This window comes from Zeus faber (assembly GCF_960531495.2).
Source record: "Zeus faber genome assembly, chromosome: 3".
Classification (NCBI taxonomy): Eukaryota; Metazoa; Chordata; class Actinopteri; order Zeiformes; family Zeidae; genus Zeus; species Zeus faber.
In genome coordinates this window covers 244,647-268,200 of record NC_137190.1, presented here as the reverse complement: position 1 = coordinate 268,200, position 23,554 = coordinate 244,647, and the positions used below count along the sequence as shown (strand labels likewise).

The following is a 23,554-nucleotide window of genomic DNA, read 5'->3' as shown; positions in this document are numbered from 1 at the left end:
TCTCCAGCCAGCCCGGTTTACCTGCTTGTCTCTGCTCATCGACCAAGGCTGTCCGTCTTTCTCCATCAAGCCCAGTCCTGCGAACCTCAAGGTGTAGGATCCTCCAGAGGCTTGCAGTTGTGCATAAACCTACTATTCGGCCACCCCTAACCAATGCTCACAAGCAGAAATGGTTGCAGTGGGCCCAAAAATACATGAAGACTAATTCTCAAACAGTCTTGTTTACGGTTGATGATGGTTGATGACTTGAAAATTATACTGACTGTCATTTGCTTAGACTATTTAGGAAAATCAGAGAAAAATATCATTTGCATAATAATTTGGAACACGGTGTAGTTACTATGTTTGGGTCTATAAACAACTTATCAGTCCTCCAAGAGGGGAAGACTCACCGGGTGAGTCAATAAAACAGAAACAAACAACATTTACACGGAAAAATAAACATCAGACGACAACATGTATTGAAAAGTTAAAAACATAGTTGATCAGGAGTTAATCAGGTCCAGGAAAACTGGAACTACAACTGGTCACGTTGCCTCTTCCTGTCATAGTTAGGGCAGTAAATGAGGGAGAAAAGGAGAGGGATGCAACCAGGAGGGTGCTGGTGTGTGTGTGTGAGAGTGAGTGAGTGAGTGAGTGAGTGAGTGAGTGAATGTGTGTGTGTGTGTGTGTGTGTGTGCGCGCGCGTGTCAATTAGTTCTGGTGTATAAGGTATAATGTCGTGGCGTCTCCAAGCAGCGGAAAGAGCCCCGAAGCCCCCAAGCTCTACAGCTGCGTAGACACCCCACGGCTGCAGGAAAGCCTGGAGAACCCCATCCTGCAGGCACAGAAGACCCCGGGCCCCCAGAGAAGCTGGAAACCCGCGAAGCAACCCCCATGCCCAGCACCAAGAAGCATAACCCAGTTCCAGGGAGCACGAGGAGACCCCGCACTCCAGGGGCACACACATACAACCCACATACAACCCATCCCAGGTGCAGGTACAAGACGCAGCCGCAGTCGCAGCCGCAGAACCCGGGTCCTGGGCGCCAGGCACAGACCACAGGCCCTGCCTGAATCGCCCGCCCCGCAGGCGAGCCGGCAGAACCCCCATGCCCATCAACGCCCCGTGCAAGGGCGAGGCCTGCCCCACAGCAGCCAGCCAGATGCCCCACCCGGCCGCGAGCCACGAGCGGCCATCCACGTCACAGAGTTTGCTCAGGGCGGGCACCACCCCGCCACCACCAGCAAGCTGCCAGATATATGGGACCTCAGCCACCGCACCGCCGCAGAGAAGCATCGCAGTGGGAGCAAAGGCCGACAGCCGCCCCCTGCACCCCAACCCACAACAGCAAGCAGCCCCTCAGCCAGGACTCCAGCCCAGCCGGCGGGGAGCCCACCCAGCTGACCCACTAGCGCCACCCCAGAAAACCCCAGTGCTCAATGTGTGCTGTTGGCAATTGCAGTTAAAATTGCGAGGTGTGGGGGTGCGAGTCCTTCAGCAAGTCAAACCCGAATTACTCGCACCCCTCCTGCCCCGCAGACCCTGGTCCGGTGGAGTGTTGTTCAGAATCGGATTTGTGTGCGAGTGTATGTGTTATAAGCTAATATGAGTGGGACTAAAATTTCAGAACAGTCTTTTAACAACTATTAACTTCTCTTGCATAAATTCTAAAAACAAAAGTACAATAATAAACTTCAATTATATATTATGAATATGAAACAATGTTATTTTTCCAATAAGAAACACATTCACACCGTCCCATTAACATTAAATTTCCTTCATACTGTCCCTTTAATGTGATAGAACTTACACATGTACCAAATGTTAATACAGTAAACTTTACTTCATTGAAGTAAAATAACAATTCCCGGTACTGTTATGCTCTGCACTGCACATTTAGCAGTTAGCAGTTGTTGTTTAACAAGCCACCAAACACATTGAGCAGCTTTCAACATATTCAAAGCACTCTATAAACACTAGGAAATGATTAGGACTACTATGGTTTTCAGCGACTTGGTGGACATCTGCTGCAGCTCAGTTACAGTACCTGCGGTAGCACCAGTCATCTGATTGATGTGTACCAGCTGCTACATTTAACACAGATGCCACTGATTGGACATCAGTTGCACCATGAGATCTGAACCACAGGAGCTTATACCCTCACACTGTTTACATTTTTGTTCATTCATTATATTTGTGACCTGGGTTACGCGTGTCTTTGGCTTTGTGATGTTTTATGTTAGCCTCCATTTCCTTACAACACGCCATGTTAAATGTACCCTCTTTTGGAAACTGTGGGTTCCTGTCATGTCATTTTTTTAAGCAGTTTTGAATTTGTTTCTTGTGATCTGGATGGTGCCTCATGATTAGCTCTGCTGGGGACCCCTTTCCCCTGCTGTCTGCCGACCCCCTTAAATCCTCCCTTGGCCGGCCCCCATATAGCCTTGTCGTGTGCTGCTTGCTCGAGACCTGGGTATTTCTGGCTCCTCTAGTTCCCTAAAAATGTCTTTCTACCAGACCAACTAACTAATTCCTAAAACGTAATACAGTAAGTCGAATACTTATAGAATAAAATAAAAATATATAAAAAATAAAAATAAAAAATAAAATGGAATAGATAAGGGGAATAGGCTTATGTATATGGGATAGGCAATTATGTATATACAGATATGTGCATTAAAGTGGCGTGTGAATGAAGTGAGGTAGTGTTTGTGGGATAATACAGCACAGTATACAACAGTATGGTGCAGCAATATGATATCACAGAACAATGTCACAGTATGCGGTACAGTATGCTACATACAGTACAGTAGGTAGTGGAGCCTATGTGTGTGGCTCAGTGAGGACCCCTGGTGAGGTCAGCGTTGACAGTTCTTATGGCTTGTGGGAAAAAACTCTGTCTCAGTCTCTCTGTTCTCACTGTGTGACTGCGGAGGCGCTTGCCTGACCGCAGCAGCTGAAACAGTCCGTTGTTGGGGTGATGAGGATCCTTCATGATCCTACGGGCTCTGCTACTACACCTCCTGGTGTATAAGTCCTGCAGGGAGGTGAGGGTAGTTCCGGTGGTACGTTCAGTTGAACGCACCACCCTCTTCAGGGCCCGCCTGTCCTGAGCAGTGCAGTTCCCAAACCAGGCAGTGATGTTGCCTGTCAGGATGCTCTCCACCGCTCCACAGTAGAAGGACTTGAGGATCCTCACCGAGACCCGGAATTTCCTCAGCTGACTGAGATGGTAAAGATGCTGCCTCGCCTTTCTCACCAGAGTGTCTGTTTGTAAAGTCCATGTTAAGTCCTCTGTGATGTGAACTCCCAGGTACTGCTCACCCTGTCAACAGAAGTCTCATTAATCACCAAGGGCGTGTGCGTCCTCAATTGTAATCCTCGCCTAAAGTCCACAATCAGCTCCTTAGTTTTGCTGACGTTCAGGTATACATTACATTACATTACATTTAGTCATTTAGCAGACGCTTTTATCCAAAGCGACTTACAAGGGAGAATAACATTCAAGCTACATTGCAACAGAGACATTAGTGTACAATAAATACTGCTAATTAGTGCTAATTAATTGTAAGTTAGGAGAGGAGGTAGGCTGTTGTCCTGGCACCAGAGTGACAGGTCAGCCACCTCCTCGCGGTAGGCCTTCTTGTCGCAGTCGGTGATCAGGCCCACGACAACGGTGTCCACCAGGGACCTTCCTTTGCGGGTGGAGTCACGCAAGCTCGCACCACGTGAGTTGGGCCCTTCAAGGTCGTGCGGCGGGTCAATCCTGTCGCATCATCTGATGCCCCAGTCCATGAGGATAAACCCCACCTTCCAAGTGTCTCGTCTCCGACCGGTGGTCACCAGCACCTTGGCGCCCATCACAAGGCCTCCTCCCACGCCTCGCATCATTGACGGTCGGCCCGCCTACACGGTCTGCCAGACCCTGGACTCCCGCCGGGTCCGCGGGGCCCTGCAATATCTGGTGGACTGGGAGGAGCGCTCCTGGGTTCCGGCCCGGGATGTCCTGGACCCCTCCATGGTCCGGTATTTCCGCCGTCGCCACCCGGCACTTCCTGGGGGAACGTCGGGAGTCGTTCCTGGACGAAGGGGTCCTTTCAGGGTTCGCCCGGGTCCTTCCGGCATCGGCCACGAGATGCCGCCAGTACTGCCTCGTCAATGCTGCTCTGTTTCACCTGTTTCTGTTTCTGGTTACCCAGCCTCATTATGTCATATGTTTCACCTGTGTCTCGTTTTGTCTTTCCTATTTATACCCTGTCTTTTGTGTCCTTCCGTGCTCAGCCTTGAGTTTTTCTAGACTCCTGACAAAGCTCTCATTTCCAAGCCCACGAAATTCTTACTTGTCTTTTATCGTTTTTTTTGTTTTGAAAAGTTAAGTTGTTTTTTGGAGGTTTGTTTTTTGGGAGTCCCATCTCCGATTTATTTGTGCCTTCCCTTTGTTGTGTGCTTGTTGCAAGTAAACCTTTATTTTTGCCACCTCATCTCTGCCTCCGCCTCGTTCTCTGCAACTGGGTCCACTCAGTATACCACGCGACAATCAATGCAACGCACCCGGTTATTACGCACAATATGTTCTAGACTGAACACAATAGCTACCTAAAAATTTCTACTTGACTAACTAACTGATTCCTAAAACACAATGCAGAAAGTTAGTCGAATAATATAGAATAAAATAAAATAAGAACTCAAAGGTAATGCAGAGTGGGGGTACAAAATAGAAATAAAGGTAATAGACATGTATATGGGACAGGCTATTATGTATATACAGATATGTGCATTAAAGTGGCATGTGAATAAAGTGAGGTAGTGTGTGTGGCGATATACAGTACAGTGTATAACAGGACGGCACAGCAATATAGTAACACCGAACAGAACAGCAATACAACACAGTATGTAGTAACCCAGAACAGTGATACAGTATGCAGTACAGTATGCTACATACAGTACAGTAAGGTAGTGGAGCCTATGTGTGTGACTCAGTGAGGACCCTTGGTTTAGTTCACCGTTGACAGTTCTTATAACTTGCGGGAAGAAACTCCCTCTCAGTCTCTCAGTTCTCGCTGTGTGACTGCGGAGGCGCTTGCCTGACCGCAGCAGCTGGAACAGTCCGTTGTTGGGGTGATGAGGACCCTTCATGATGCTGTGGGCTCTGCTACTACACCTCTGTGTGTATAAGTCCTGCAGGGAGGGGAGGATAGTTCCAGTGGTACGTTCAGCTGAACGCACCACCCTCTGCAGGGCCCGCCACTCTGTATGTTCATTCTAGCCAAAAGTATGTGCATATACCCCGTCTCTGGTTTCCTGTTCCCACTATAGTGTTCTAGTGTAAAGACTTTGTTCTTGCTGAAGTGCTTCGTCCATTAACTACCATTTATCTTTCAGCTTGTAAGTTACACAGCCACTCTGAGGAATGATCTCAAGTCTGCAGACCTTTTATTGCTACTTTTCCCAACTATCTAGGGTGGGACGATGCCCACAATCCCCTTTTTTCCCTCAGTAACCAATGCGGAGCTGCCATCCACAGTATGAACAATGTTAATACAAATAATGCCAGAAATCCTTTCACACCTATGTTGGTTGTTCTAATTATCTCTCTGTGTTCCTCCTGAGACTGCACCCACTCCAGGTGATTCATGTATAGTCTTTTAGCTAACTCACAGACACACAACTTATTTTACTGTCATAATAGAAATATATATTAGCACTTATATACACTTTTCCTGGCCAAGTGTCGCTGCCCTAAGGCTCTCTAGCGACTCACACGATTGCCTATCCCTTAGGCAATTCTTAAACGTAATCAACTCCCTGTCAGTTCAGTCCTTTCCTTCATAGACGTGGCAGCATATGGCTGTGACGGCACAGGAGGAAGAGTGGTATCCATAGTCGTTGTGCCGACTTAAGTTCTTCTTGTACTTTATCGACTACCCGTCTGGCTTTCTTTTTAGATGCACTTCCTCAACAATAGAAAGACATATTTAATTGCTTTGCAATGACCCCCAAGCTGTACGTTTACCCACATCTGGGCTCTGCTCAGTCTCAGAGTAATTACAGTATAACATACATGCCATTGTCTCGTACGAGACCTGGAAATCTAATACTTGATAACAAACCCCTGTACAGCACTCTATTTTCAACAAACACCATACCTTGCAAATAGATTTCATCAACTACTCAAAAAACTTTTCCTCTCAGTGCTGTAACTGCTACTAACATACTACGGACATGCTGTTTTTTTTTTCTTTTCCCTATAGTCTTTCTGTGTGTTCGGCGGCGGTTAGTGTTAGCCAAACCAATCCTCCAGCATACACAAGACAAACCACCAACCTACCGATTATAGCAACATTAAACAGAGGATCACTCACACTTTCCACACCATGGTTTTTTCATAACACACATGCACAGAGATTATTCCCATTAGTCTCTGTTGTAGTTCTTTTCTGAATCAATTTATAATTACAGTAATCTTTAAACTAGGCCAATAATTTAGGTTTGTTGGAGAAGAGACATTTCCGATACCTGCCACATGGGTGGAGTCCTGCACTCAGACCCAAACCGAATTTGCAGAAGGAAAGGGCTGTGTTTACCTTTTAATTTGGTGCCCGGTTGTATTTTTGAGGTGTAGGCCGGTCCCCCACAGGTTCCCTGCCTCAACGTTGATCGCCGTTCTCTTCTGGCTAGCTCCCCAATTGTCGTGATCAAGAAGGTCCAGAACTGGGCCAGTAAAATGTCTGGATCTCTGAACACACTTCTATCTGTTCTGGCCTCAAAAACTTGGGAGAAAAACATTGGAACAGAGCAGAGTCTGATTCAAAAGGGTTTATTGTGTATCTGAGAGTCAAGTAGAGCAGTAAACAGTGAGTTGGCATGGGAGACCGACTGAAGAACTGTACTTTAAGTCCTCCTTATATACATACAAGATGTTCCCTCCTCCTAATTTTTGCCCTGCCCCTTTCGGTGAAAGGATCCAATCACAGTTGTGGGATGTAGCCCAAGGAACCAATCACAGTCTTTGGGATGCACCTATTTTTCAGATAAATCTTCATGGTTCCTGGAATACTTGCGTCATGTTTGGCCATGTTTGGGCATGTTGAGTCCTATACCTCTGAATTACTGGTGTCTTGTCTGGGCATGTTTGAGCATGTTTCTGCAGGGGAATGAGTTGTTCTGACCTTCATGTGACACCAGTATTTTCATGATTTCTAGCGTACAGCTTTTAAACAGGTTTTTTTTCATATATACAACTTGAATATTTAGTTATGGACTGGTGGTGGCTTCTTGTCATGTGAGGGTTAATAATTAACCACAACTCTAGTTAGACCAATCAATGAACAACAGGTAAAACCTCCATCCCCACACACACACAGGAGAGGAGCCCTTGACATGACATTGTGGGAGTCTCTTTCTGTCGTGGTGTGCCAACATGACAAGAGCTTTTATTAAAGCGTTCAACAGAACGGCTCGCTGGCCACAAGTATAGATAATAGTTATTAATAATGATGATAATGATGAGGATGATTTCAGGCGCAGGAGGAATGTCGCTCCGCTCTGGCTGCTGGTCGGACCAATCAGCGCTGCGTGGGTACTGATTTGGCCGATTTCAGGCAACTTGGCGGCCGCGGGAAAGGGAACTACACTGTCTTCCGCAGCCGATGCTTAACCATGCCCCTTGGTCTGCCGACAGCCGACAGCCAAAGTGCAGCCATGTCCGTCCTCTGGGACGGAGAGGGGTGGCTGCACTGAACAGGACTGCGGTATGATCGGCTGTTTTTTGAACCTCTGGCCCCAACTCATCCTGCTCAATGACCGGCGTGACCAGAGCCACAGACGCCCCCTCCCTCATTCTTTTAAGAGGTTGAAGTGATAATTCTGTGTTACCCCCTGCCTGTCAGACCTTTCAACCTCATAATCGACCCTGCCAACTGCCATGTGACCACAAAAGGCCCTTGCCACTTTGCAAGCAATTTAGAGCTGGATGTAGGGAGCAACACCAACACCTTGTTTCCCGGTGCAAATTGTATGAGCCAAGCTCCCCGGTCGTATAAGAGGCGCTGATGTTCCTGAACCTGGGAGATGACATGAAACAGTGCCTGCGTCACACTTTTGGCCGTAATACTGTGCCGGGGCACTGCTTCGGGGTACCGGGTTGCAGAATCCACTAGTACTAACACAAAACGTTACCCCTGGGCACTGCAGTCTAATGCCCCGATGAGGTCCAAATCGAATCTTTCGAAGGGGACCTCGACTAGGAGGAGGGGCCTCAACGGCGCTAAAACCCCCATCCCCTCACACACACAGGAGAGGAGCCCTTGTCATGACATGTGTCCATCTGCTCCGGTGATTGTTCCATTAGCCCGCTCTCTACAATAAACTTGTGTGTCAGAAACCCCATCGTCTGTGTCTCCACCACCACTTGGGGGCATGTGGCAGGGGAAACTGCCACAGATAGATGGATGGATGGATGGATGGATAGAGGAATAGAATTTGTCCTTTTCTATTATCGGTTCAATTCATATTCAAACCTTCCACCTGCAGGTAATAAGATACTGTTCCATCAGATGGCGCTGCTGCTTCACAACAACGGTGACGTCACTTCACAACTGCTCGAGACGTTTAAGCAACTGGTACTTTTCTATGAAGAATTTAGTCGAAAAATAATAGTATAAAGTGTTATAGAATAAAATAATTAAGAAAAAATGAATAGTATAATAAAGAACAATATATTATAGAAAATAGAAGAGAGAATAATAGAATAAAGAATAACAATATAAAGAATATAATAATATAATTAAGAATAACAGAATAAAGAATAATAGAATGAAGCAGAATATAATAAAGAATTATAGAATGAAGAATAATAGAATAAAGAATAACAGAATAAATAAAAGTCAGAACTTAAATGTGTCCAGAGCGCATGTTGTAATTTATAAAGCTAAAGTGGTAAACCTGCGAATACTTTTAAATATTTTAAATACTTTGAATTACTTTCAAATTCTTTAAAACAATTTAAAATATTTGTAAATACTTTAAATTAAGTTATTGGCACTTGTCGTGACGTCACAAGGGGCGGCACCTGGCTTCCTGTTTCTATTTCAGAGGCTTCGCTGAGACGCAGCCGCTGCAGTCCGGTCAGTTCCCTAATGGGGTCCGGTCTCTAGTCTATTCGGGTCTCCAGTCGGACCCGGTTCCTCGGTCCACATCATGCCTTCCATCACCTGCAGAGTCCAGTTCCTGGAGGACTCGGACCCGTTCGTGTGCACCAACTTCCCGGAGCCCAGAAGAGCTCCACAGTTCCAGCTTGACCAGAACCTGGCGCTCAGCGAGCAGCTCCCCGCGATCCACAAGCTCCTGGAGGCACCTCTGAAGGTGGGTGCCGCCACAGGCTCCGGGTGGAGGTCCAGGTGGAAGTTCAGGTGGAGGTCTGGTGGAGGTCTGGTGGAGGTCCAGGACGAGATCCTTTCTCCTTTAAAGCGGTGGCTTGATGTGAAAACACTATTACTTTTGAGCAAGACACTTAACCCCTAATTGCTCCTGATGGCTGCGTCCGTCGGTGTTTGAACAATTGTAAGTCGCTTTGGATAAAAGCGTCTGCTTAATGTAAATGTATGTATGAATGCATTTAATTTATTTTAATTTTGTGAATATTGTAGTATTTCAGATATCTGTCTTGTGGAGAGTGTCTCCACCTTCTTAACCGTTTACTGTAAAATACCGAAACAGAGTTCAGAAATATCCCTTTTATTATTGATGATACATACAGTTTAGTCGTGTTGTGTGCGTTTTACAGTTTCCCAGGTTCTCTGAAATGCAGCACGATTTTCCGAGTTTACTTGAACGCAATATGGGCTCCAACTGATCCGTCGTCTCCTGGTTGCTCGTCTCGCGGAGCAACCACAATGCGGTCAACACGGCGCAACCCTCCTGTCTTAAAAACAACTGTCCCTGTTATCTTGTAAAGCAAAACTTGTCATTGTTAGAACTCACGCGTTGTCTGTGGAAATAGAGCTGCACTCTCAGTGGCAGACAGGTGACCTTTTGGTGGCGTGTAGGGCGCCTCATTTATTTGTTGAGTTTTTTACTTGGATTACATTTTCAGTTAGTTGTCCATCAAATACCAAAAACGTTGTTATTCCTGTGGATTATTACCATTGCACGACTTCTATTTTCCGAGGCCTCGCTGGATCTTGAACCCATCACTCGCACATTTGAGTGTTTTCAAGTTGACGATTTTTTAAGGATTATTTTTTATTGTATTTTTCATTTATCCGACAAAGTAACGTGGACCAAGTATTTAAAATATTAATCTAACAGATCTACTGACATCTACCAGGTAAGAAGCATTATAAATTTACACGTAAATCCATAGTTTGGTAACATCTGAACACTACAGAGTGACCCAGTCCATGCCGCACACTGGACACGATCCAACTGGACACTCAATCAGAATCTGTACATTTATAGTAAATAATATGAAGATGTCATAAAGCACCTTACTATAAATCTAATTTATAGTAAATAATGATATCCTAAAGTGTCTTACTGTAAATCTAACTTATAATAAATAATATGATGACATCCTAAAGCTTCTTGCTGTAATTATATTTATAGTAAATAATATGATGACATCATAAAGCGTCTTACAGTAAATCTTGTCTCCTTCATTTTAGAACCAGACCTATGATGTGTCACTTAACCAAGACCAAATAAATATTTTGGGTCAAAGTTGTTCGATTTTCCCTAATATCTGCTCCGTGGATAGATTTGGATGGATTTAAACCATAACATCCTTGTGATATAGTGGTTAAAACAAAACCTCAACTGCGTTCATAGCTTATGTTGAAGTATATGTTCCAGATAGTAGTTTTAGCTGGGTTGGACATTTGGCGTGAAATGCATCGGTCAGTGTCTGTGATATCAATCTAAATTTGGTCGGTTTTTCAATAATATCTGGTTCATATGTGGATTGATTTGGATGAAACTTCAACCACAAGGTCTTTGTGACAGCATGGTTCAAGCAAGACATGAACACAATTCAGAGAATTTTTCCTTTTACTCCCTGAGCGGAACTAGGAAATGGGGAGGTCCCCCGAGAACTAGACACCTTCAAGGGCTTTCTTCTGCACTGGAACTCTGAAGTAACTTAAGCCAACAGGGTTGCTGGGTGAGTTCTGTGTATTTACTTGGTAACTTTCACTGATTTCACCTTATCAGTCTACTAAAATCAGTTTCTGAACAAATAATCAATCCAGTTGCTGGATCTTATCTCATATTAGATCTACAAGACGTAATTTAAAGTTTGTTCCGACTTTCGTAATGGAGGGACTCACATCCGGACAACGCACAGGGATTTTTTGTTTCATTCAATTAACGTTCTAAAATAAATGAAATTGATACATCTACATTAAAATACACATTTTTATTCGTTCTTTTTTTATGACCGCTGAATGTACATGGGCTGGTCCGCACCCTAGCGATGGAACTCGACTGGGTGGACTGTCCTCAGTGCGTCGGAGGCGAGGGGCTGTGGACTTAGGTCTGGACCAATCACAATGCACTTACTTCACTGAAGGTTCCTCTTGTGCCGGGTTAGTCCCTGCTCTGGAGTAGGAGCTAAAAAAGTTTCTCAAAACAGCCTTCTGAGAACTACGATGGTTCCTAGTTCCAGCAGTGCGGATACAATAGAAAGGGAGGGTTCCTCCAAAAACTTCTTAGAACTATGAAAAAGTTCCTGTGGTGCCAAAATTCCTCATGTGACGTAGTGACCCAGCCTTTTAGAGTGATCCAAAACCAGCTTCGAAACAACTGATGCAGGAGGTTGGGACAGACCACTTCCTGTCTGAGCTCAGTGAAAGGAATGCTGGATGGAAAATGTTGCATTCTCTATAATGCAACGTTAACCAACGATAATTGGGTTGCCATGGTTACCAGTGTTACAGTGTTTGGCACTGTTTGACCTGTGCACTGTTGTTTTACTTTTTAAAAAATATATAAATAAAACCCATTCAGTTCATTTTCACGTATCAGCACCCACGATCATCACATTAAAAAACTCTAATTTGTAAAAGACCAAGCATGTTACCAATACTTAGTCAGAAGCCACAAAAGTGAATGTGGCTTTGTGTGCGCACAGCACAGTCTATGAAGTCACATTTCACTCATCTCGGGAGGAAAGGAGTAGTAATAAGTACCTACACCTTAGATCAGGTCTACATTGGGACCCGTTTCCCTCTATGAGTAATTTGCACCCGTTTACGCATCCCACAGTGCACTGCTGCCTCACAGCAGGAAGGTCCTGGGTTCGATTCCTACCTGATTCCTACCTCGAGTGCACTGTTGGCACCGCACTCCGGTGGGTTGTCTCCCGATTAGGGGCCTTTCTGTGTGGAGCGTGGATGTTCTCCCCGTTTCATATGGGATTTCCTCCTTGTAACAGCATATGGTGTTTCCTCCTTGTAACATCAGTATGAAATGGGGAGAACATCCACACAGAAAGGACCCTAATCGGGAGACAACCCACCGGAGTGCAGTGCCAACAGTGCCTCAGGTAGGAATCGAACCCAGGACCTTTCTGCTATGAGGCAGCAGTACAGTGCACTGTGGGATGCGTACACGGGTGCACCAAAAACAGCGTTGTCTGACCAGCGATGGACATTTGAAATTGTTTACCGGGTGCATCATTGTATGCTGCCCACTGCTCCTGGGTGCCCCCCAGAGGAAGGACAAGCCAAGGATGGGTTAAACGCAAGAACAAGTTTTATTGGCCACCATTTGAAAAAGCATGCTTGCGACAAAGAATCTTTTATCATAATTGTCTCTGTCTCCCAGTTGGAGGACTGCACTCTCCAGTTGTCTCCTAACGGAAACTACCTGGATCTGGAATCTTCTCTGGCCGAGCAGAGAGACGACCTGGAGAACTTCTATGATGAAGTTGCGTAAGTATCTGCAATACTGCGGCTCCCTGCTGTACATTGCTGGGCAGGATATATTAGGGTACAGCACAGTGTTTGGCAGCGTATAAAAGTGTGTAGGGTATAGATTGTAGAGTACAGGGCATACACCGATCAGCCACAACATTAAACCACTGACAGGTGAAGTTATTCATATTATTCATTCATTATTCATCTGGTTCATTGGGGGATGGTAGCTCAGAATGTAGAGCTGGTCGTCTAGTAATCTAAAGGTTGCTGGTTCGATCCCAGGCTCCTCCTGCTAGCACGCTGAAGTGTCCTTGAGCAAGACACTACGTACATTTGAGTATTTTTCAAGCTTATAGAGCTTGTGCGTAATCACCGGGTGTCATGACACTTCACTACATATATGTAATCACCGTATGTGTATGTATGTGACAAATAATCTATTGAACTTGAACTTAACCCCTAATTGCTCCTGATGGCTGCGTCCGTTGGTGTTTGAATAATTGTAATTCGCCTTGGATAAAAGCGTCTGCTTAATGTAATGGTGCCAATGGAACCTGTCAAGGGGTGGGCTATATAAGGGCAGCTAGTGAACAGTCAATTGTTGAAGTTGATGTGTTGGAAGCAGCGTAAGGATCTGAGCCACTTTGAAAAGGAGCACATTGTGCTGCTAGACGACTGGGTCAGAGCATCTCCAAGGTCATCCTCCAGGTCTTGTGGGGTGTTCCTGGTATGCAGTGGTAGTGGTGCAGGGGTACCAACCAAAAGTGGTCCAAGGAAGAGCAACCGGTAAACCGACGACAGGGTCATGGGCACCCAAGGCCCACTGATGCACATGGGGAGCCAAGTCTAGCCCGTCTGGTTTGATCCCACAGAAGAGCTATTGTAGCACAAATTGGTGAAAAGTTAATGCTGCTATGATAGAAAGGTGTCAGAACACGCAGTGCATTGCAGCTTGCTGTGTATGGAAGCGTTCAGAATGCCCATGCTGACCCCTGTCCACTGCCCAAAGCACCTACAATGGGTACGTGTGCATCAGAACTGGACCATGGAGCAACGACAGAAGGTGGCCCGGTCTGATGTGCCACCCTTTCGTCTACATTATGTGGATGGCCAGGGTTGGGGTCTGATCCAATGACGCATCTGTGGGATGTGCTGGAACAACAAGCCCGATCCATGGGGGCCTCACCCCCATCTTCCAGGACTTAAAGGATCTGCTGCTAATGTCTTGGTGCCAGATACCACAGGACACCTTCAGAGGTCTTGTGGATTCCATGCCTCCACGGGTCACAGGCGTTTTGGCGACACGAGGGGGAGCTACACAATATTACGCAGGTGGTTTTAATGTTGTGGCTGATCAGTGTATTAAGTTATAGTATGTAGGGAACAGGGTATATTAAGGTACAGTGGATAGTAGGGGTGTCATGATTCTGATTCTAAATCGATCAAATTGAGCGTTGGATTTCAAACTTTGAAAGAACAAGAAGGTTCGCAATTCTCCCTGTTTATTTTGTGGGTGATATCGTCTGACATAGTTGCCGTTTTGGGGCGGTCAGGATCCACTGGGGAACAAATGCAGTGTCTGCTTGGTGTCAACGGTGGCTCGCCCCGGCTCAGAACTAACTTTCATGAAGGTTGGCTTGCAGTTGGGAGAGCTGTGGTATGTCTTCAGGGGTCCACTGCACCACATCCCTCATCACACACTTCACCGAAGGAAGGAAATTCGAATAGAAGTCTAAAATTACAAAAAAAAACAATGTTCAATATAAGTTCATCCAGATTGTTGCACAGTGAACACGCATTAGAAATATTCCTGGTAATGGTGCCAAGTCTGCTTTGACGGTGATGCACGATGCACTGAGCTTTACCCTCTCCTCCGGTGTTTCACTGTGTACATGGCTGAATGATATTTAATTCCACAGATGTGGCGATAAAAGTGGGAAATATACCCGAATATCACGGCCGGAATGTCCTCTAGCGCAAACGTTCCCAAACACCGGCCCACAGACCGTGCCAGTTAGCGGGACATTTGCCACTGGAACATATGCAGGATTTTTTCAGTTGCGACCTGCAGCGGAGCAGCAGCTGGAAATGGAATAAATAAAATACATCTAGAGTTTTTATTTGCTTTGTTTGGAGTAAAGATCACTCTGATCAGGGCTGCTGATCGGCTGGTAGTTATTTGCCTTTTACTACCAGTGTTCAGTGTGCTCCGGCAAAAATAGCATGGTTTTTCTGCGTTTATTTTGGTTAGTTACTTAAAAGTAGTGAAATAAGTAACTTATTGTTTATTGTAAAGTCTAGTTTTGATAAAACTCTTTACTGTTTACTTGTTGTTTAAATATTCTCATATATTGGTTATTTATAACTCTTAATATTCAAATAGTTACTTATTGAGAAATAATTGTATTTCTTTACAAATAAAGACTCAATATTCTAACAATGGCATAGCCCTCAGTGCTGAAAAAAAATACATATTTAAATCAAAAGTCAAATCCAATAGTGGATTTTGAGAATTGTGACACCCCTCGTGGATAAGGTTTAGTATGTAGGTAACAGGGCATATTAGCGTACAGTGGTTATGGTGTAGAATGTAGGATACAGGGTATATTATGGTATAGTATGTAGGGAACAGGGTACATTAGGGTGCGTACATGTATAGGGTGTATGAGGGTACAGTGTATAGGTTATATTATGTAGGGTACAGTGTAAAAGGTATAGGGTACGGGGTATATTACGGTACAGTGTGTAAGGTCTATGTAGGTACAGGGTATATTAGGGTACGGAGTAAGGTCGATATTGTGTTGATTTCCAGCTCTGAGGTTGAATTCATATTCTGTTTCAAATTCAGGTCTAACCCTTTAGAAAGGGTTTGGGCATTAAAACTATTAAACATTAAAACTATAAACATTTTAACTACAAACATTAAAACTGTTAAACATTAAAACTATAAACATCAAGCATTAAAACTATTACATTTTAAACATTAAAACTATTAGACTTTAAACATCAAAACTATTAAACATTGAAACTCGACCTCTGTGGCGTCGGAAACAAAACATGATGTCACCGAGAGAACGCAGAAAGCTTCTATTTATAGTGCCTCCCTCTTTCTGTCTCACCCTCTCTCCCTCTTTCGGTCACCTCGGCTTTCTCTCTCTTGGTCTTTCTCGCTCTCTCTTTCTCTCCCTCTTTTTGTCTCTCGCTCTCTCCCCCTTCGGGTTAGGGTCTAGGCTCTGTTTTAACTAATACATTTGAACCAAAAAAGCATTGGTTGAAGGTCTCTCTCTCGCTTTCTTTTGCTCTTATTCTCCCTCTTTCTCATTCTCTTTTTTTCTCTCTTTCTCTCACTCTCTCCCTCTTTCTCTCCCTCTTTCTCTCTTCCTCTTTCTGTCGCCCCCCTCCCTCTTTAAGACACATATTTTCCAGACCTCTGTGTCTTTCCTTCCTTAACCTGTTGCATTGTGGGTCTTGTGGTTTGTCCTGGACTCTGGCGGACATCTTTAAACCAATCATCATTAATAGTAGTAGTAGTAGTAGTAGTAGTAGTAGTAGTAGTAGTAGTAGTAGTAATAATTAATAACAATAATAATGATGATGATAATAATGATAATAATGACAAGTATTGATTAGTGATTACAGTTTAGTGAATTAAACATCTGCCGAATATTATAACATATTCATATAAACAAGAACAACTGCCCCCTCCCTTACAGGAAAGGGAAGAAGCCCGTCCTAATCTTAAGGACTCAACTCTCCGTCCGTGTTCACTCCATCCTGGGTGAGTTGTTTCCTTCTGTCTCCCTAACTCTCCATCCTTTGATTCTCCTATCCATCTGCCCTCCCATCCCTCCAATCCTCCATCCCCCTATCCCCTCATCCCCCTCATCCCTCCATCCCACTACGCCTCCATCCCTCATCCCCCCTCCCTCTGTTCCCCCATACCACTGTCCCCCCCATCCCTCATCCTCCTATCCCTCTGTTCCCCTATCCAGCTGTCCCCCCCATCCCTCATTCCCTCCATCCTCCCTCCCTCCAGTCATATTCTGCTGTTGTTCACAGAGCAGAAGAACTGGACGGACCGGAGGATCGGCTCCGACATCACACATTCCAAACATTCCTCCTTCTACCTTCTCTTCCTCCTCCTTCTACCTCTTCTCCTCCTTTCACTTTCACCTCCTTTTCCACCTCCTCCTCCTTCTTCCACATCCTTCTAGTTTGAAATTCTCCAAATCTTTAGAAACTGCAATGTCTGGGTTTCTTGGAGTGTGACTTCCTGTTTTCCAGTTGTTCCTCTTCATTAGCAGAGCTCATGTCCTGTTATGCTGCAGAGTGGAACCCCCATCATGCAATGCCTCCTGAGTAATATTAATTCCTACTGCCTTGCTCTAGGGTAGTGAGGGTTAGTACCTTATCTCGTTGTGAAATCAGAGGATCTGACGTTGCTGGCACCAACAGGAAATACCAACATCAGGATAATGCTTCCACTTCCTGTCTCTGCAGTGTGTTGCTATGCAGGGCTGGACACATACATGCACACTCACACACACACACACTAGTCTCAGCTTGACATGAGTCAACTTCTATTCACAGTAGTACCATAGTGAACACTGACACACAGGGGAGGCGCAGAGGGGGGGGGGGGGCAACAAGACTTTATGAAACAGAAAATTGAACATTTAAGTGCTTTTCAATGCTTTTATTTTTTTACCCTTGTGCTGTCAGCATGCTGGACATACAGCACAGAGTACTTGTTCCATTGCATCTAGGACAGAGTTGAACTTGTCAACCTCCAATGCAACTCTTTATTCATTCTTTAATCAACAGCGACATGTTCATGGAAAAACAAAAATATAGAAATAAACATGTACTTAATAAACATAGAAACAAGCAACATGTACATGGAAAAACATAAACATAGAACCAAACAATAACTTGTACAACATGGAAAAACAAACAGAAAAAAACATGTAGATGGGAAAACAAAAACATAGAACCAAACAACATAAACATGAAAAACCTAAACATAGAAACAAATATGTACATGAAAAAACATAAACATAGAAACAAACATGTACATGAAAAAACATAGAAACAAACATGTACATGAAAAAAACAAACAGAAACAAACATGTACATGAACAAACAAACAGGTACATGAAAAACAAACAAACAGGTACATGAAAAAACATAGAAACAAACATGTACATGAAAAAAACAAACACAAACAAACAGGTACATGAAAAAACAAACAAACAGGTACATGAAAAAACAAACAAACAGGTACATGAAAAACAAACAAACAGGTACATGAAAAAACAAACAGAAACAAACAGGTACATGAAAAACAAACATGTACATGAAAAAAATAAGCAGAAACAAATAACACGGTCATGGAAAAATAAACATAGAAACAAACAACATGTACATGGAAAAATAAACATAGAAACAAACATGTACATGGAAAAACATAGAAACAAACAACATGTACATGGAAAAACATAGAAACAAACAACATGTACATGAAAAACAAACATGTACATTGAAAAACAAACAAACATCGTGTGCGTGTGTGCGTGCGTGCGTGTGCTGGACTTTTCCCAATTAGCTCTGGTGTATAAGGTCGGTATTATATCGTAGCCTCCAAGCAGCAGAAAAGGCCCCGAAGCCACCCCTGAGTCCTGCAACCGTACAGCCCCAAGCTGATGATGCTTTTAATCCACAGTGATACCTGCTGGCAGCTTGTTGTAGTGCAGCAAGAGTACAGAGCAGCCCATCCCAGAGGAAGAAGAGGAGGATCTACATTTCAAATTAATAATATGAACAAGATCATTTCACAATATCACTGACCTGTCTGTCTATCTATGCGCTCTGATTGGCTCTGGGTAACAAACAGGATGTGACCTCATGCCTCTGTTCCCTCAGAAAAGCTGTACAACTCCCATGGCCCCGAGCTGCGGCGCTCTCTCTTCTCCCTCAAGCAGCTGTTTCAGGTCAGCGCCTCCCCACCCCCTCTCCTCACCTACCTCCCCCTCCGCTTCCAGATCAGCACCATCTCCCCCTCCTCACACCCTAGTCTCTGACCTCCTGTCTCCCCCTCTAGGAGGATAAAGACCTGGTTCCTCAGTTTGTCTCCTCAGAAGGTTTGACTTGTTTCATCAAAGTCGGAGCAGAAGCTGATCACAACTACCAGAACTACATCCTCCGAGGTTATTTCATATCATATTTAATATATCATATTTAATATATTGCATCCAATGTATCATATTTAATACATCATATTTCATATATTATAGTCAATATATCATATTTCATATATTGTGTTCCCTCTCCGTCAGTGGAGGGAAGAGTCCATGGGCGGGAAGGTTCTGTCGCCTGGTCTGGTGATATTAGACACTCCATGTGGGAAGGGGGCGTTATTTATTAGTCATATTTCAACTACCAGAACTATTACCTGTCTGTCTCTCTCTCTCCACCTGTCTCTCTTTCCACCTGTAACTCTCTCCACTTGTCTGTTTTTCTCCCCACCTCTCTCTCTACCTGTCTCTCTTTCTCCACCTCTCCATCCCTCTCTCTCACCTGTCTCTCCACCTCTCCATCTGTCTCTCTCCACCTGTCTTGCTCTCCACCTGTCTCTCTCTACCCGTTTCTCCCTCTCTCCACCTGCCTCTCCCTCTCTTCACCTGTGTCTATCTCTCTCTACCTGTCTGTCTCTCAGCCCTCAGTCAGATCATGCTGTATGTGGATGGGATGCAGGGAGTGATTACCCACAGTGAGACGGTGCAGTGGCTCTACTCTCTGACCGGAAGCCTGGTGAGCGTCCTGCATTTACTTCCAGATATGGACATTTTCATATTTTTGGACTGTTGTTTCCATGGAAACAGCTTTTCATGTTTCGAATCTTATTTTCCTGTTTCAGTCGCGTCTTGTGGTGAAAACATCTCTGAAGCTGCTCATCGTCTTTGTGGAATACGAAGAGTCCAATGCTGCACTGCTCGCTGCGGCTGTGGGTGCCGCGGATGCTGGCAGAGGTACCCACACACGCGCGCATACGCTGCACTTGAGATTTTATAACTTTATTTATTATTGATAACCAACTTTATTAATCCCTGCATCGAAATTCAAGAACAGTCGGATCTAAAAGTGTGTGTGTGTGTGTGTGTGTGTGTGTGTGTGTGTGTGTGTGTGTGTGTGTGTGTGTGTGTGTGTGTGTGTGTGTGTGTGTGTGTGTGTGTGTGTGTGTGTGACCACATTTATACAGAGATCCCACAATATTGCCATAAAGACAACCCAATATCAATTAATCAATATATCAATATGGCGGCTTTGCTTTTTTACACTGAACCAAACAAAGGCGGCATAAGGCCCCAAATCCACCCACTTGCCCACTTGTAATTTTGGATAGCATGCCAGCGTTCCAGAACAGAGACGTGATCATGGGGCTTGACGTATAATCACGAGTGTGCGCCATCATGTCCAAATCCTCAACCTGCTTCCTGTGTTGGTGGTTCCCAAACATAACACGTCTTCAAAACCTCACACCACTGTCTCGGCCCCGTTTCGGCTCAGTGACCACCCCTGCTGCCGGCCAGGTGCCAGATAAACAATGCCCAACCCATTCCGTGTACGTACCTTTTACACAGAGCGGCGCATCTGTGTAAAAGGGGTTACTGTGTCTGTGTGCGTTAGAGGTGAAGCCCTGGAGCTACGTCATGGAGATCCTGCAGGAGAAGAATGGAGCCGACACAGAACTTCTCATCTTCACCATGACGCTGATCAACAAGGTAAAAGGGACAGTATGGCAGTTTAGCCTACCACGCGCCACCCAAGTGGCGTGTTCAGGGACCTCCGGCACAGAGACACAGAAGATGGTGGGTTGGCCAGTTGGAATAGGCCAGGAGGAAATAGATAGACATGTGTCATGACAGGGCTCCTCTCTTGAGTGAGTGTGGGAATGGGTATTTTACCTGTTGCTTGTTAGACCAACCAACGAGCAACAGGTATGCAGCCACAGTGATCCCAATAACCTAGATCCAGGTCAGGTGTGTAGGTCAGGTGTGGCTGATCAAACCACCCCATCCTCACAGACCGGTTGCACTGGGAGGCCCCCAGTGTTTCTGGTACAGACTGGTTGCACTGGGAGGCACTCAGGATGAGGCTGGTTCTCATACACTGTATCTCTCAATGGAGTTATTTAGTGTGTTGGCGTGATGTTCCTCAGGGTTCTGCCCTGGTGTTCCTCAGGGTTCTGCCCTGGAGTTCCTCAGGTTCTTTTTTTTAATTTAACCCTCATTTAACTAGGAAAAGTTTCATTGAGATTTAAAATCATTTTTTTACAAGAGCGTTCAGGTCAAGATAGGCTGCAGCACAATGCAGATAAAAAAAACAGTTTACAGTGAAAATTACTAATGAATTACAGAATCATAAAATATCAAAAATATTTGTCAAAAGTCAGTATGGACTTTCGGGACAGGTTGTAGGAATCATTCCTGGGAGCAAAAACAAAATATTCTCATACCTTTCTGAAGTATGTAGATCCGTAGGTAAAATGGAAGCAGACCACGAATAACCTTTATAAATATTTAATGGCCATGGTTTGTCTACGGGTGGACAAGGCAGAGCATCCTACCGAGCATACAAAGAGCAATGGTGAGTAAGGGCTTTAAATGATGGACAGTACCTAGCGTTCACATTGCACTTGTGAAGTGCGTTTGATAAATTTGGAGTGAACCTTACATTGTTTCAGCTTTTTGCTCTGTACTTTCTAAAGGGAGCATGCTTGTCAACAGTTTCAGTAAAACCATCATAAACTAATTTCCAGGTATTTTCAACGTCAGCAATAAGGTAAATTTTTTCCCCAGTCAAAGTAATAATAATAATAATAATAATAATAATAATAATAATAATAATAATAATAACTTAAATTTGTATAGTGCCTTTCATAGAACCCAAGATCGCTTTACAGGAGGGGGGCAAGGGGGGGGGGGCAGAGATTCAGGGAGAGAGGAACAAAAAACAAAACAGAAGAATATCTAAACTAACTAAAGTGGAAAAGCCATGGTGAAAAGGTGGGTCTTGAGGGTTGTTTTGTAAGTGACCAGGGTTGGGGTGTTATGGATTACAGGAGGGAAGAGAGTTCCAGAGGGTGGGGGCTGCCACGCTGAAAGCTCTGTCCCCGAAAGTTTGGTACGGGGGATGAACAGCAGAACCATGTTTGAGGACCGCAAGTTCTGGGGTATAGTGTGCTGGTGGAGGAGGTCGCACAAGTATTTGGGGGCGAGTGCGTGAAGGGATTTGTATGTGAGGAGGAGGAGTTTGTAGGAGATGCGTAACTTGACCGGGAGCCAGTGGAGATGGATGAGGGTGGGGGTGATGTGCTGCCAGGGCTTTGTGTGGGTGAGAACCCTGGCAGCTGAGTTCTGCACATACTGGAGCCTGTCCAGGGCTTTGCCGGAAACCCCTGACAGGACTCCGTTACAGTAGTCCGGCCGGGAAGTGACGAAAGCGTGGATGAGGATTTCAGCCACGGCGTCTGAGAGGGAGGGACGGAGACGGGAGATGTTTTTGAGGTGATAGAAGGCGGACTTGGTGATGGGTCTGATGTGTGACTGAAAGGAGAGGATGGAGTCCAGGATAACACCTAGGTTGCAGACCTCGGGAGATGATGGAACAGCCGACAATGAGGAAGAGGAGATCTCCAACCTTCCATGACCAGAGACTGTGGCAGGAGCAGAGTGGATGGTGCTGAGATAAAGCTGTGTGTCATCAGTGTAGCAGTAGAAGTTGAGACCATGGTGACGAATGATCTGGCCGAGGGGGGGCAGGTAGATGGTGAAGAGTGTTGAACCGAGCACAGAGCCTTGAGGGATGCCATGGTTAACTGGGGCGTGGGGGGAGGAGGAGCCATTGATCTTGATTAACTGAGTTATGTTAGATAGATATGAGTGAAACCATGACATGGCTGTTCCAGTGATGCCAAGGAGGTTGGATAGGCGTTTGAGGAGGATTGTGTGGGGAAACGGTGTCGAAAGCAGCAATGTTTTTGAGGTGATAGAAGGCGGTCATGAAAATGCTTGTTCCATTAAATGTTTCATGTCACGCTTTATTATGATGCGTGATATGGTTTTGGGAATTTTTGTATTTCTTACTGTGGCAACAACGCAGTGGTCACTGATGTCATTTGCGAATACAGAAGCAGCTGTGTGTATTAAAAGCAGGTGAAGACCCTTCTGTTTAGACTGGCTTTTTAGTTTGGTCTTCTCGTGTTATGTGTCAATGTTTAAAAGTTAAATTTTTTTGTGAAGCACTTTGTGCTTGTTCCAGAAAGGCGCCAGATAAATAAACTGCACCGTGTTGGTTCCAGACTCTAGCAGCCCTCCCTGACCAGGACACTTTCTACGATGTGACTGACTGTTTGGAGGGCCACGGCATGGAAAGAATCATCCAGAAGCACATGAGCAGCTCAGCCACGGAGGTCGACCTCCGGCAGCAGTTCACCATCTACGAGGTATGTGAAGGTTCAATGCTGGGCTGTCAATAAAGATTCCAGTGTCTGCAGCGACATCACACTGATCACTACAGGGTTCAAACATAGCAAGTTGTCTCCATGTAGCAGAGACTTATCCAATTATGCGTAAAGAGGTGGGGTAGGGTCTTCCAT

The 23,554-nt window shown here is 44.9% G+C and overlaps 1 protein-coding gene across 7 annotated transcripts in view; it reads left to right on the top strand.

Moving 5' to 3' along the window:
- Positions 1-9,118: 9,118 nt before the first annotated feature.
- The window catches only part of fhod1 (formin homology 2 domain containing 1), a 56,248-nt gene continuing 41,812 nt past the window's right edge, over positions 9,119-23,554 (top strand). For all 7 annotated transcript variants that reach the window (XM_079997590.1, XM_079997589.1, XM_079997591.1 and 4 more), the window contains exons 1-9: positions 9,119-9,346; positions 12,806-12,912; positions 16,611-16,675; positions 18,820-18,887; positions 18,998-19,103; positions 19,613-19,707; positions 19,814-19,925; positions 20,584-20,678; positions 23,258-23,401. In XM_079997590.1, coding sequence (XP_079853716.1) covers positions 9,182-9,346; positions 12,806-12,912; positions 16,611-16,675; positions 18,820-18,887; positions 18,998-19,103; positions 19,613-19,707; positions 19,814-19,925; positions 20,584-20,678; positions 23,258-23,401 — 957 coding nt within the window. In that variant the 5' untranslated portion in view covers positions 9,119-9,181. The remainder of the gene's footprint in view (positions 9,347-12,805; positions 12,913-16,610; positions 16,676-18,819; positions 18,888-18,997; positions 19,104-19,612; positions 19,708-19,813; positions 19,926-20,583; positions 20,679-23,257; positions 23,402-23,554) is intronic.